The sequence below is a fragment of the Myiozetetes cayanensis genome, unplaced genomic scaffold (genome assembly GCF_022539395.1).
Source record: "Myiozetetes cayanensis isolate MyiCay16 unplaced genomic scaffold, myiCay2020 scf7, whole genome shotgun sequence".
Lineage (NCBI taxonomy): Eukaryota > Metazoa > Chordata > Aves > Passeriformes > Tyrannidae > Myiozetetes > Myiozetetes cayanensis.
Window position 1 is genome coordinate 23,015,701 of NW_026087964.1, and position 15,155 is coordinate 23,030,855.

The window sequence follows — 15,155 nt, forward strand, 5'->3', positions numbered from 1 at the left end:
AACTTGCACTGATAGATGATTTGCTATTGTGCATTGATAAAAGAACATCAGCCTCACACTTCGTTTAGAGGGTAATTTCCCTATGAGATGCACTTAAAAACCTCAAACCTCTGTTTTTCATGGGTTCAAAAGTGATTATTCAAAAGTGATTCATGGGAGAATGCTTATCGGGACTTGTAATGCTGAAGCATCTCAGTACACTAGACCTAGTTTGTTCTTCTTCAGGCACGTGCTAATGTTCACAGTGGACCACAATGGATTCAGACACTAAGCAAGAGAGAATTAATTTGATCTACTACCACCATTCCCACGTGGTCTTTAAGTTTTTACTTGTCCAAAAAAAATCATTTTTACCCCAACAGACTATTCCAGTTTTGCTAGTTTATACCTCATCTCCCAGTTACACCTCATCTCCCTCCACATCAGAATACATAAGAATTTCCTATAGGCATTAAACCATGTTCTCTGTTACCTTACGGTTCTCTCAGAGAGGCAAAGCTTACTGGGAAAAAAAGAGATCAAAGAAACCAAAGATGAATTAAGGAGTTAATTTACAAAAGCCAGAACAAAAAAAGTAGTGAAGGGCACTATGTGCTAGTCCAAATCCCCTGCTTTCTAGTCCTCTATGCCTCGGACAGCCATAGTAACACATAGTTACTCTAAGATCTTCTGGATCCCTAATATATATATATATATATATATATACTGATGTTTCTGATAGGCAGAGAAAAACCTAACTTCAAGTATCTCAGTTTGGGATGTTTGTCTGTTTGGTTGGTTGTTGCTGGTTGTGGGTTTTTTAAGTAAACTGTGGTATTTCAACTTTGTCTTTGAAAAGCTTTTATCCTTCTCTCTTTACACAGAAGAAACTACCTCACAATAGAATTCCAAGTAGTCTCACTGACTGAATATACATGCAGTCATACTGCTGTTGGAATGTACTGAACATACCAAAATAGAACACATACTTGAAAACTCATTCATAGGCTAAAAGCACCTCTCTATATAATACCAAACTCCAAATATTTGAAAGGTTAGAAATCCAGACCTAAGGCTGTCCTAAACCACTTCAGCACTGTAGCACCTTGTGTCAGCATCACAGGAGGGAAAAATATCATGTCCCATACACACACATATGCGTATTACAGATGCACATTATATCCATCTCAAAAGAGTTCATTTCAACAAAATAAGGGAAAAGGGTTTTACACTGTTACATCTATCTCAAATAGGTACCTCATATATGATGATGAAAATATCTGTGGTGTAGCTCACTATGCATAGTTGCCAAAAGAGGTAAATAAATGAATCACTAATAGGATTCAAGTGTGTATTTATATATATATGTTCTGTTTGGGATGCAGGGAGAGAAAAAGAGATAAATCTGTATAAGAAACATTACATAGGAAACAGAATCTACAGAAAGCCTGCGCCATTCAAATGGCCTGTGAGGTCACTACAGTCTAGGGGACAGAAGAATCAAAAATTAGTGATTTACAATAAGGTGGGTTTTTAAAAGCTGATTTTGGAGTAAGAAAATAACACATCACTCTCATACTTTCAAAAGTTAAATCTTTCTGTGTAACAGGTTATAAAAAAAGAAAGTCTTATTTTTCTTTCTAAAAAGAAAGGTTTTCCCTACTTTTACTTCACTCAAGAAAGAACAAAACAAAACTGAGCTGTTTCCCAACTTTTATCTGCCACATTCATAGTTCTAAGAAACATAGAAAATTCAATCTACAAACTTAATACAGCCTTCAATAACTCATTTTCAGCCTTGGCAAGCATTTATTATTAGCACCATTTGAAAAATATGTTTTAATTTTTCATACATGAAAGAATTTACTCATCTTCCTCAGCAGGTCGAGTCAAATGTTCTGATAAGAAACCAATGGATTGCAATGTGGAATGTGCATGACAAACTGTCAAAAGGAACACATTCTTTAGAACTCACAGGAACACATTGGAAAACATGCCAACAGTATGCTCTGTAGTTTTTGATTCAGAATTATGGAGCCAAATATAATGTAAACTTACTTTTTTTCTGATACATTTTTTGTGACGCAGATGGACGGGTGGGACTTAATACTGGTGGAGTGGTCATCCTCTCTATGTTGTTAAAGGATGCATCTGTAGACCACAAAGTCACCTCCTCTGCAGTGGCAAACAGCTGGGGGTTGTCTTCAGAGCTCTCTGACAAAGCAGCATCATTTGTAGGCTGATGACTGAGCACTGGGGCTTGAGTTGGGAGACCAAATGAATTTTCCTGGAAAGACTCTCTAAACACGTTTGAGTTCTTGTTCATTTGCTCGATGTGGGATAAAAGTGTGGTGGTCCAGGAAGAGGGTTGTGTGCTGAGATCCATTGTGGGATCAGTCTTGGAACTGTTTTCAGCCATGTTTGGCAAAAGATCATCATATGTTTCAAAGTCACCATTAACTGTGACGACCTCAGTTCCATTTGAATAAAAGCATGTTTTTTCTAACACCCCTAGAAGAAAGAAAAAAAGCACCAAAATTACCACCCATCACCTGAAAGAACAAGTGTTACCAATCTGTTTTGGCAGGTTAATAATAAATAAAATTGCACAGATTTAAAAGTAATATTTATTTCCAAGTTAAACTAAAGAGAACTAAATTTAAGAATGTAGCAAGAAAATAACAGTAGCACATAAAACAAAAGTTATGGCTACTGTAGGATAAATAGAGAAACAAATGGTTCCATGAGCTTCAAATGTTTTAACTTTACTTATAGTAATTTACTTACAGAAATCTTACACGTTTAAAACTATAAAGTGCAACTTCAAGTAGCTCTAACATGTATTTGTTCTATTATAGTGTAAACAAGACTGACAATACTGGTTTTTTTCTCTTTTTAAATTGAATCATCTCTTGTTTTCATAGTACTAACATCTTCAGAAATCTACTTCTGAAGCCTCAAGGGAACCAATACATTTTTAATATATTTTTAATTCATTAACTTTTAAAATGGAATGAGATATTGTTTCCTCTATATAGGATTATGTAATTTAACTACCACTGGTAATTATAGGTCCCTGACCGTGAGTAAATCTTTATGTCTAACTTCTACTGGAAGAACCAAGGGGAACTTCATATATATATACACATATAGATATAGATATACACATATAGATATATATACACATTAAGATTTCTGGTTTTCCACCAGGAAATGTTTCAAATAATTCAAATAATTCATTGGGATTTGGAGGAATTTACTTTGTGTATTTTATAGAAGCAACTAAAAATCTCCCATCTGCAAATTATTTCAGGAAGTTTGTTTGTTTGAGTCCTCTGGTCAGGCCAGACAGGAAGAATGAATGTGTTGCAGTTTCACAAATAAGGACCAGTATTAATATGATTTGCTAAAGTCTAAGGAATTGTGAGTGGTTGTGCTCAGAAATCGTGCTTACTTAAAACATGCTTTGTTTCCAAATAAAGCCTTGAATTTCTAAAATTTAGACACCTACTTTGTTTCAATTTTCAAACTTCACTAGATTTTTTGCAGTTTTCAAAAAGTTAAAACAAGTTTTTTTAACTCCTTTGACAAAGTGCATAATATTTTCCTGTAACTCAAGAATAGCTGAAGGTATTTTTTCACATTCCCTCAGCTCCTCCTTGGACTCCACTCACTCCACTCTCTTCTCCACTCAGCGTAAAAATAGAAAAAATTTCTAAAACATCGGTCCCAAAGAGCTATTAATAATGATTTAAAATTAAAGTTAAAATTATTAGCTATTTCTATACTAGTCAGCAAAATAGCAGACAATACATTTCAAGACAGGTAAACTCTTGAAAGAAATTTGAAAAACCCCTTTGGATTAATATAGTGGACAAATAAATACTGTGAAGCAAAATATTGAAACTACCCACTGGATTCTATACTCTCCTCATTCTGACTTATTTTATTCATTTTCTGGAACTACAAATAATAGCTATGTCTATCACTACCAATAAGGTCATCTACTTCTTTCACTGAGATCCCCAAACACTTGTTTGCTTCTTCAACCCATCTTTCCAACGATGGCATTTTTTGTTCTATTTTCAGTTTCCCAGTGATAACAACTCTTCTTGACAGGTGGACCACACAATGAACCTCTTCTACACAAAAGGCCTTCCTAATTGTATCATCTCAGCTGACAAAGCTAAGCCTAGCAGTTTTACTAAAATGAGGTTTTCCTGGTGTTTATTCTGTGAAGGATCTTCATTCCCACCAGGGTTGACAGGCTAAGAGATATTTAAAACACTTTTTTTGCAAAATGTGTAAATGCTCAATACTGTGCATGGACAAAAGGGTATGCTGCTTGCCTGAAAGGCAGGCTTATTTGATGTGGTCCTGCAATGTGATCATATGCCAAAAAATTACATCTGGACTCGAAAAGTCTGACGTAGATGAAATGACTCTTTATGTGTGTCATAACACTTGTTCTGATGTTTACAGAAAACAATAGACAAAGCATTAGTTGCAGATGGGCATCAGCAGGAGGTAGAAGAAGACCATGTAAGTATGATTTGAGGACACTGATGTGAAGGAATGGGAGGAATACGACATCTACCATGGAATGCATTTATCACTATAAAAGAAATAGAATTGATTGTCCTTTATAGGACTGTAACTATAAAGCATTCTGTTTTCCCAGATAAATAACTGCAATGAGAAACAATTATGGTTCAATTAAAAGAAAATTAATTTGGTAGAATGCTTACCAGCTATGAAGGACTTTTTAAAAACAATGTTTCAAGTAGCTTAGAACACTTCCTCTCTGCAAGGATAAGAATGAAAATACCAGAGGTTTTTCATTCTAACAAATATGCTAATTTTCACCTTTGTAATATTTGCATACTATTCATTACTTAAGGATTTTTTTTCAGTTTTTTTTCAGCAAAGTGAGACATGACTACAGATTCTAACACAATTTGAGGGGGATCATACGTCTCTCCATTTTCAAGAAACTTTTAGCTATTCAAACCATGCATTTAGTTATTGTTTGTTTTTCTGGAAAGTGATGAAATTATGCTGTACTATGTGACCAACACATCTGTCCTTGAACAGGCAGCAGTCACGAGCATTGAGGCCATGCTGCTGAGAACACAGCTGCGCTGGGCAGGGCACGTCTCCAGGATGCAGGACTACCGCCTCCCTAAGATCGTGCTCTATGGGGAACTTGCCACTGGCTGCCGCAAGAGAGGAGCCCTGAAGAGGAGGTACAAGGACTGCCTGAAACAATCCCTCAGCCTTGGCCATATTGATCATCACCATTGGTCTACCCTGGCCTCCAATCGGGAGGCCTGGAGACACACCATCTATAACGCTGCTGCTGCTTTTGAGAACACACGCAGGATCACTCTCGAGGAGAAAAGACAACGCAGAAAGAATCACATCTTGTTGATATTACCTGGAGAGTCTTTCTGCTGTACCTTCTGCAACCGGACTTGTCTATCTCACATTGGCCTTTTTAGCCATCAGCGCACTTGTAGCAAGCGTGGGTAGAGCCCCTCTCAAATCTTCGTTCACGAAGCCTAGCCATGATGATGACTATAATATACTACACTACACTAGCTATAATCCCCATGAAAAATTATGGACCATTCTTATTAGAAGGCTCTTTATGTCTATAGGAGTCAGGCTAATTGTAAAACATCAGTAATCTTAATCCTGTATAATCTAGCCTTTTCTTCCCCCTTCAATTTTATATTGCTGAGTTAGGTCTTCACAGTCAAGATATGGAATGTTAGGTCTTTGGCAGTGCAAAGCAAGCACTATTCCTTCTCCCTTCTCTCCCCTGATATACCACAGGCTTTTGACAAATTACTATGAAGGCTAGACTTCCTTCAAGGCAACTGGTAATGCCACTGTTTCCATGAATGAAACAGCATTCATTCCTTACAAAGTTTTCTCCTAGAGGTTGTTGACTTCTGCTGAGAGACAGCAGAGTATGCAGAGCCAGAATGTAAGTACTTAAGAGAAATCACAACTAAACAACTCAGATTGCTATTTTCTTCTATGGTCTTAAAAGTTTCTTGCATTTTTAGTCAAAATAATGTGTACCTCTAATGATAATTTGCTTTGTCCTTTCTTTGTACACAGTTCTACAAAATTACTTTTTCAAGGGCTTTGGATCTTGAATACTTGAAAGGTAAAAAATTTTTGCAAGTTTGATTTGAGTCCTATTCTGAAAACAGGGCTCCAGGACACCTCAAGTAGGATATTTTCCATTACTACAATATAAATTTATGCACCAATGAAAGATAATAGAATTACAACCACAGCTTTTAACTCCCTCGTTTTTGGAAGAAAAATGTAAGAGCATAATTTCCCATATACTAAATAATTTCTCTTAGCTGGTCAGGACTATCAACTTCTTTCACAAACTGCAAGAATTCATACCAATATTAGACTGTAACAGAATTCAGTTATTATTGATCTGAAATGAATATGAAGTACTACTCTGGATATAGTGTATTCTCAATAACTAAAACAGACTATATTACATACACTTTAAAGATGTCCACAGAATTCGTTCATTTCATTCTAGTCATCAGACATATTTGTTTCTAAGCTATCAATGCACAGAAAATGAAAGCTGATGAGAAGAATACTGAATTATAATATGTTAATTGAAAGGATGCTCCTAAAGGGAGTTTTACCAGTTTTAGACTTGGGTTATAACACCAAGCCTTATTCTTTACCCTACAGTAATTACACTGAATTAAGAGGAGATAGTCCTGATTTTTGCTACATAAGTAGGATCAGAGCAGGTCCCATTTCCCAGAGGATTTCATACATTTTAATGAGTGTTATGTCGATGCATGCCTCAGGAGGAGTTTGAGTAAAGCTGACATAAATACACCTGCTTTTTTATCTGCTTTCTCACCAAAGAATGAAAATCTAGGGCAGAGGATATGAAGGATACAAATGGAATGCTAAACATAAGGAAAGCAAATTGAATGGCATCATATTTCCTAATTGCCAGACTTGATCTTAATCCATTTCAGACTGTTCTTAGTTCAGAGATACAACCCAAGACTTACTTGTCAATCATAACATTTACTAGCTTTGGAGTTTTTTTAACTTCCCTAACTTAAACTAAATGAAAAGAACAGGCCCACAAATTGCTGCAAATCCTTTACAGACTGAATTGGGAAAACAGGTTTAAGTTGTCTTGATTTTGACAGTGCTATTGAGATATGTTTCTTCCTGTTCTTTCTAACTGTTTGACTCTTTGATGTGTATTGAAATTGGTGTATTTAAAATCAGAAAATAGATATATGTCTGTATATTTCATGCATTATCTCACTTGTTACAGGTGTGCTTCTGAAGTACTTAGGGAAGCCAAACAAGAAAATATTCTCATTAACAAAAAAAAAAAGGCAAAAAGTTTAAACCCCCTCAGCTCTGAAAGCAGACTTTTTTTTCTCTAAAAAGCAATGCTTTAACTTAGTATTGCTGTCTTTTTCATGTTGTAGTTGAAGAAATTTAATGATATGTCAGCTTTCTCTAAAGGTAACAAAAGGAGGACATTTAAAGAAAATTTGTGGTAATAAATTGGCACCATTTATTTGTGTAACAGACACAGAATTACTTAACAGACTAAGCCATCATGAAATCTAATATACCTGGAACCAGTTTCCACAAAATATGCTTGGGGTTCTACATTAATACATATTCCATATTTAGAAGAAATGAACATAGTTTTCCTTAGTTAAACAGTAATATTTCGTAGAATAGATTCAGAAAGATTTGTGGCTATTTATAAATTAAATTTCACTTGAAAATAAGAATCAGATTTGCATGCAAGCGTATGACATAAAGGAATAAATATTCAATTCCAGTGACAGTGATCTAAGTTCTAACATAAATATCTTTCTGTAGTTGTAAAATGACTTGTGAAAACTATCTACATGCTACATGCTCCTCAAAAGTCTACCTTGAGAAAATCAGGTACTTTAAATATGTTTTAAATATATAAATCTAAATATTGTATTTATTTTTCTGCAACAAGCAGTCACTAGGTAGCTTAATTTGTTAGGTAGATGTTCTAAGATTCGTATCTAATGTCCACAATTATATTAGCACTTGAGAATGTGGTCTTAGTTCTAGTCTCCTTAATCTAATAAGTGCCAATTTACTCCATTAGCACTCACCTACAAAGGTAAGCAGAATCACCAGCAAAAGGATAAGGGCACAGATGCAAGGAATCAGTATTAGGAGCAGAAGTCGAAGGAACTTGGCCGAAGCCAGTTTCTGAGAGCAACCATCCCCCATATTATCCTCATCTGTTCCTAAGACCTGAAAAACAAAAAACCAAAATTATCATTATGGTGTCAGTTAGTAACTCCTATGTTTTCAATAGCAGTCCTCCCTCCCTATTACACAGAACGGCTACGTGATTTAAATATATGCTATAAAGGGCTTATATATTCTTAATGACAAGTTGCACGTAAACTTTCTTTCTGGCAGACAGCCTACCGTAATCCATATAACTTACTTAACTTTATCCAATATCCACAGACTTACAACTTCATTGAAATTTCTAAGCATTTCTGATGAACTGGAAGTTGGATAGGCATTTCACTTAAAACAAATGGAAAATACATAATGAATTTAAGCAATAAACCTAAATAGAGTTTAATTTACAGTTAAAAATAATCCGTTACTAATTATACAAGAGCTCCAGGTTCTTAAGTTTCTTTTATTACAGAATTAAGGAACTATTGTAATCTTTGTTTTAAGTGACAACAGGAGTGTTAAGGACTATTCTATTTATTATGCACAATAATACTGTCTAATTTTTTTAAGTACTTTAAAAATTATAATTTATCACAGTATTCTGTAGAGTTTGCAGCTCATATTTTGTGTTCTATGAATGTAACAAAGAAGAATAAAGAAAATTATTTTCTGAATTCAACTGAATCTGCACAAAGTACAAAAATTCAAACCCTTTGCAAAAGCCTAAACATGTATTTTATGGTGGTTTTTTTTAAACCTGACTCCATTAAGACTATGATCTCATATACTGGAGAAATGGCAGACTTACTAAACAGAAACAAAAATAACATTCCAAGTTAATATTTAATAGCAAGATTGAAGCTGTTATGAAGTCAATACATTTTTATTTGAAATTCATTAAAAAAAATTTTCCCTGTCATAAGGTGAAATTAAATGATAGAATTATTAATTCCAGACAGTGCCTTCCCAAAGGATGACTAATAGTTTATCCTCTTTGTCAGGAAGATCAATCACATCAAAGTTGGTGGTGACAGGAACCAAGTGCAAATGCATCCATTACCCTGACAGCCTCTCCCCAAAGAACCTCAAGTGACTGAGGTCTACACATACATAGTATTAGTCTAGTAAATGCCAGTCTCTGTGTGTTCTCTGGCTCTGCCATGCTTGCCTTTCTGTAAAGAGCAGGTTAGCAGATTGACTGGCACAAATGGAAGTTGAACTATTTCTTAAGGAATTGCTGTTGAGTTCAATTCCCCCTTTAGCCTGAAGCAGTTAAAAATTAGGTCTACAATTCGGCAGAATATCATAACCACATGAACATAGATTCTTCATGAAGCAGAGCACACTATCCCTTGAAATATCACAAGCACACTTGTGATATTCTGTAAGAAAGAACTCATTTCTGCGGGACCAGACAACAAGGAGCAGGACCATTGTTACAGAGCCCAGCGATTAGGGCACGTGGGAGCTGATTCTTAGTTCCTTCAAGGCAAACAAATATAAGATCCAGTTTATTTTCTTAAAGGAATGACTCCCAACCAAGATGCACTCATTGCAAATCCTAAGCAAAAGTGCACAACTCTACCCAATGTAATACCAGGTAAGTTCTGACCCATGACTCCACAAAGAGTTTGTCTTAGGAGTAAAAACCCTATCAACAAATAACAAAATTATATCCATCATTACTTTTAGGTTCTTTTTGTGAGGGGGGGGGAGGTGATGTTGAATATTTTGGAGGTCCAAGACATCTTAATAACCTCAAGCACAAGTGTATAACTGAGAGCAGTGTCACCACCACTGTTGTACAGATGCCTCAGAGTTAACCTAGGAGAAAAGCTAAATGTGTGCCAATTAAAACAGTGAGCTTCTTGTATTTATGTGAGAAAGGTTTTCTAAGGTCTACTGGCATTGTGAATACTACTTATTTTACACAAATGTTCAATATGAAAAGAGAACACTGAATGTTTTCTATCTGTCAACTCCCAGAAGAAATAATAAATCTCAGTCTTTGCATTGACAACTTATGATCCCAGATTTTAAAACAGACTGTTGTATCCAAATTTGTTTTCAGTGACTGCTCAAGAAAAGAATGTTGCATTGTGATAGACACGTTTCTCTAAACACCATGAATTGCTAGTCCTGTAGAACAGCAAAGTAAATATTTATAGGCAACTAAACAGCATGTTGTATTTTTCCCTTCTACAGGAAAAGACCTCAAGAAAAACACTACACCTATTTAAAATCATCACCACTGGCTTAGCAAGCATAAGCTTAATTTTTCCAGTTTTCCAGTTTTGCCATTTTTATATCACTTGAACAGCTACATTTGTTTTTTCCATCAATTTCTGTGATGAATACGAAAATAAAACTAGAGATGGTGTTGTTGGTTCCTACACCTTCCATGAGAGTTTAATAAATATAAACGCATTAATTATACCTACTTTTTATATATTCCCCAATGTTTCTTTTCCTCTTGCCACCAATACACAAACATGTGCACCAGTTTAAAGTGCTCTAGTATGGCAGTGGTATCTGCACAAACTTCAGACATGCTCTGTTCTCTCAGTTCTAATAAATAATGGAATAGAGGCACGAATAATGGACTAAAGGCATTAATAATGGAATCTTCAGGAAAAAAAGGGCCTGTAGAAGGAAACAGGAGTGCAACTGCAAGATGTGAGGAGAATTTGATCTCATGGCTGTCATTTCAATAACATGCCTGTCATATTAAAGTAGGGAAATGACAGGTTACATTAAGATTTATGGGTAAAAAGCCTGTAGTAGCACGCAATTTTCCTTTTAGACACATCTAAGTTACTAGTCTATAAAACAGCCTGAATCATGATATAAGCACTTAACCAAAATATCTCCTGCTGTTGTCAACAAAAACCTAACAGATGTTCTCCCGATAAAGAAATATCATTAGGGCTAACTCCCTACTGCATCCTCTGCACATGATGGGCCTACACAAAGAAATGTAGAAGACAACTGTTTGTATCAGAAGCATTAAAATATCTCAAGTAAGCCACACCAAAGTACTACATAGTGTTTATACCAGAAAGAAATGGAAAGAAGACAAAGTACAACCATGAAATGCAGAAAGAAGGTCTTCAGGGGGCAGTAGAGAGGTGGCTTTGTAGAAGTCCTCGTAATGCCTTTGAGAAACCTGCTGCCCAGCCAAGCAATAGTTCATGTATGGAAAATATGGTAGATTATGAAAACTATCTTCAGTTCTTTCCATATCTTTGTTCCTCTTCTAATATTGAAGCAGTACTCAGTTGTCAGCTCCTGTGATTTTGTCAGCTCTCGTGATACTGGTCTTAAAGCTCTAGATACTGGATTCACATGATCATGCCAGCCATTACAACTTTCCCTTCCCCACTGAGGGAAGATGGCTCCCACTTCTTATGGCTACAGAGTAAAAACTGAGCATGTGAAGTGTCAATGTTTAAGCATAAAACAGCATATATATATATATAAATATAGATAGATAAATTTAACCATACTCATTGTTACAGCTTTTTTGATGGTCTCATAATGCGCAAACGCCTGGGAATGAGTGAAAGAGGCTGCAAATGCTCTACGTTTTTAATCAGTTCTGTCCTGTTCACGCACATATTATGAGTCAGCAATGCACCTCTATTTGACTACTTTATAGTCAAAAAAATATAACATCATACCTTAACCGTCACTGTAACAAGTAGAAAGTGTAAGATAAAACCTTCAAATGTACGAAGTCATATTCCAAAAAACACAAACAGACAAAAAGTTGCATAATCTTACATTTTCAGTGGTACAGGAATTAGAGAGCCAAACTGAAATGGACCCTAAAGAATGAATTTTAAGATAACAAAAGAAATTGGATACTAAGCAGCTTTTGTCTACAAATACAAATAGTACTCAAATTCCAGTGTACACAAATTTAAAAACAGAAGTGTTGTAGTTATTCTGAAAGTAAATAATGCCATTCAGAGCAAAAAAACTTTTCTTGCAGCAAAGAACAAAACCAAAACAAAACCTTCACACACAGTAAGGCAGAAAAACAAAACAACCCAAAAAACTCTCTTCATACAGCAAGGCAGAAATATGAGAAGTATGTTATCACATGAATTGTTACCTGCACAATGAAGTGCACTACTTTTCCTGATAGCTCCAGTAGTTTCTTGTAATTTTTCCCAGGAAATTCCATACCCTCAAACAAATTACAAATTGCTGACGTAATTCATTCTAAGTTAATTTTGATGATCAGACATCCTTTCCCCTTCGTGAAATTAACCAATCTGAAATACACAGTATCCCAGTAAGGGAGATGTCATATAAAGCTGGGCACATCATTCCAGAAGAAACATTTGGCTGGTGCTAGATGCCTTGTCCAGCCAGATTCCTTTGCTGAAGCAGAAACCTGAAAGACTGAAACCTTACTGACATACATTTTCACTTAAAGTAACAAAAGTGTAACTGTGTCAGTGATGTTTCATTTTTAAAGAAGATACAGTATGCAAACTGAGGTGACTTTTTTTGCCTTTCAGACTACCATAAAGACCCACTGGCCACTTCTGTTCAGGTGACTTTTCAAGCTGTTATTAATCCACTTTGAGACACAGTGCTGTAAAAATGCAAACCAGGCATCACCAGAAGTCACCAATTCAGACTAATGAATACTGATGTTGTATTCTTAATTTCTGTTGCACAGATTTGGGGTTCTTGACTCTAGACAATTTCAGCAGTTTGGTGAGCCATGGAGACAACTCTGGAACTGAGAAATTGTGGAGATAGCCAGGAGAAGCTCAGAAAAGACAAGGTGACATTCAGGTGTGTCTCAGCTCTGAGACATTTGTTCTTGTGCTGCTCCAGCTTCAGTTTGTGAAAGAGTAAGGGGTAAGTTTGTTGAGACAAAATCCAAACACATCTATGGTGTTCCAGTTTTCTGTGTGTTTGAGACCCTTGACCGCCACTTGCCAAGCTACATCTCCTTTAGTGAGTACTTACAGTGCTGTCCAGTGTGACTGCAGATACCTCAGACGTAACCCACCCTCACTTTGAACTTTGTAGCTGAGGTACAATCAGCTATCAGAACCACTGACACACTGAGTTCCAAACCTGGTTTTATCCAGGATGACAGATGAATACATTTCTCAGTGGTGTTACCAGCATCCAAGTTACTATCTTACAGGGTAGGCTCAATTTAAGAAAGCTTGCTTCTGGTGCAACTTCTCTTTCATAATTCATTCTTCCCTTTCTTAAGGCTTTGAGGGAGGTGGAAACAAACTGATCACTGAGACGTAGGCACTACAGCCAGGAGATCTGATGTTCTGAGGAGTTTATTCTCATTTCATCTAGTTCTTTTGGAAAAGGCTCCACTGTTCTATCCTGGCAATGTAGTGGATTACAAAGGCACTTTGAAAACATCTGTTTGATATCAAAACAAATAGAAATAAATAATGTAAATAATTGGTCTCCATCTCATTATAAATGAGAATTAGACACACCATTAGCCAACATATATGGTCAGTAATGATCACTTTTCAAAATTTTAATAGAAAAAGGATATTTAGAGAACAGCAGTATCACTCTTCAACACCAGTATGTTTTAATACCTTCCTTTTTAAAAAGAAGTGTTGCTGAATAATGATTCCACTTTGGCATAAGTGGATGGTTTACATATATTGTATGCATTTACAATTATTTATAATTTCACTGATGTAAATTTGTAACTACTGCAGGGATGCTTCCACATTCACAGTGGAACTTTGTTGAATTTTCAAGAGTGTTCAGATTAGGAAATAGTACAGCTGATGATAAACTTACTACAATTGTAAACCGTCTCTCCTTCATTACTCAAAGCTCGTGGCAAAGATGTGTGATGTTGCCATGCCTCTTAAGATGAGCAAGATTCAGTAAACATATGGAAAATATCAAAGATTTTTCAAAAACTGAAGTGTGTATGGAAGGCATTCATTTTAAGAACTAGACTGTGGTTAACATTATCTTATATTTCTCAATGCCAGAACATGAACATGCATTCAGCCCACTTTAGCAGGCAGTGGGAAAGTATTCTGGGGAAAGTAATCTGTAATTAATGCAGAATTTAGGCTTTAGGGGTTATTAGTTTTCTTTAAGTTGCTAAGGCTTGCAAAAACTACTCATAAAAGTTTCCACAGTGCCATGCTGTTTTCCTGAACACACCCAGACACTACTCTAATGCTTTCCTGACTACACAGATGTTCATTGCATTGAAGTTTGCTAAGCACGTTGAACAGCAGTGGCAAGCCTCTGGCTACACATTGCTGAGAACTACAACCCAGCAGGCAGGGAGTAACACAGTACTCACTTCAGGTTCCTGTTTTGCTGGGAATTCAATGAGCAGATGTCTGGAGAAGAGCCATTAGCACCGGAAAGCAAAATTGAAAGCCATAAAAAACCTTAAAAAAAAAAATCCTGGTGGTCTAATTTGTGAAAATAAAAAGATTTTGAAAAAAACACGAACATTCTGAGGGGGTGGAGGCATACAGTCAGAGGAAAACCTCCTCTTAAAAGCAGCTCTCAAGCCTGGAAAACTAGAAGGAACAAAAAGAAATCCTGCCTGTCCTGTGGCTCCCATTCAGTGTATCAATCACCCAGTCCCTGTATAGAAATCCCACCAGAATCCCCCTCCCACACAAGGCAATTAGACCTCATAATTGGACATACCCTTTTTTTCCCATTAATGCCTGATCAGTAGATTTAGTCTTCCGAACTTGAAGGTGACCACTACATAATGGATGTGCCATGTGTATTGCTGATTATACAACTGTGCAACCTATTTAAAATCAAAAGTTTTCAATTGCGTGAATTGGATGCTAAACTAGAATATAAGCTAAAAAATGGCAGGAATCTTCTTAGAAGCATTTGTCTCCATATGTTTC

At 36.0% G+C, this 15,155-nt stretch overlaps 1 protein-coding gene across 1 annotated transcript in view; it reads right to left on the reverse strand.

Annotated features, from left to right (window-relative positions):
* The window catches only part of CORIN (corin, serine peptidase), a 117,060-nt gene that overhangs the window by 92,937 nt on the left and 8,968 nt on the right, over positions 1-15,155 (reverse strand). The window contains exons 2-3 of the mRNA XM_050338600.1: positions 8,166-8,310; positions 2,038-2,490 (exon numbers count right to left, since the gene is read on the reverse strand). Of these exons, the coding sequence (XP_050194557.1) occupies positions 2,038-2,490; positions 8,166-8,310 (598 nt within the window). The remainder of the gene's footprint in view (positions 1-2,037; positions 2,491-8,165; positions 8,311-15,155) is intronic.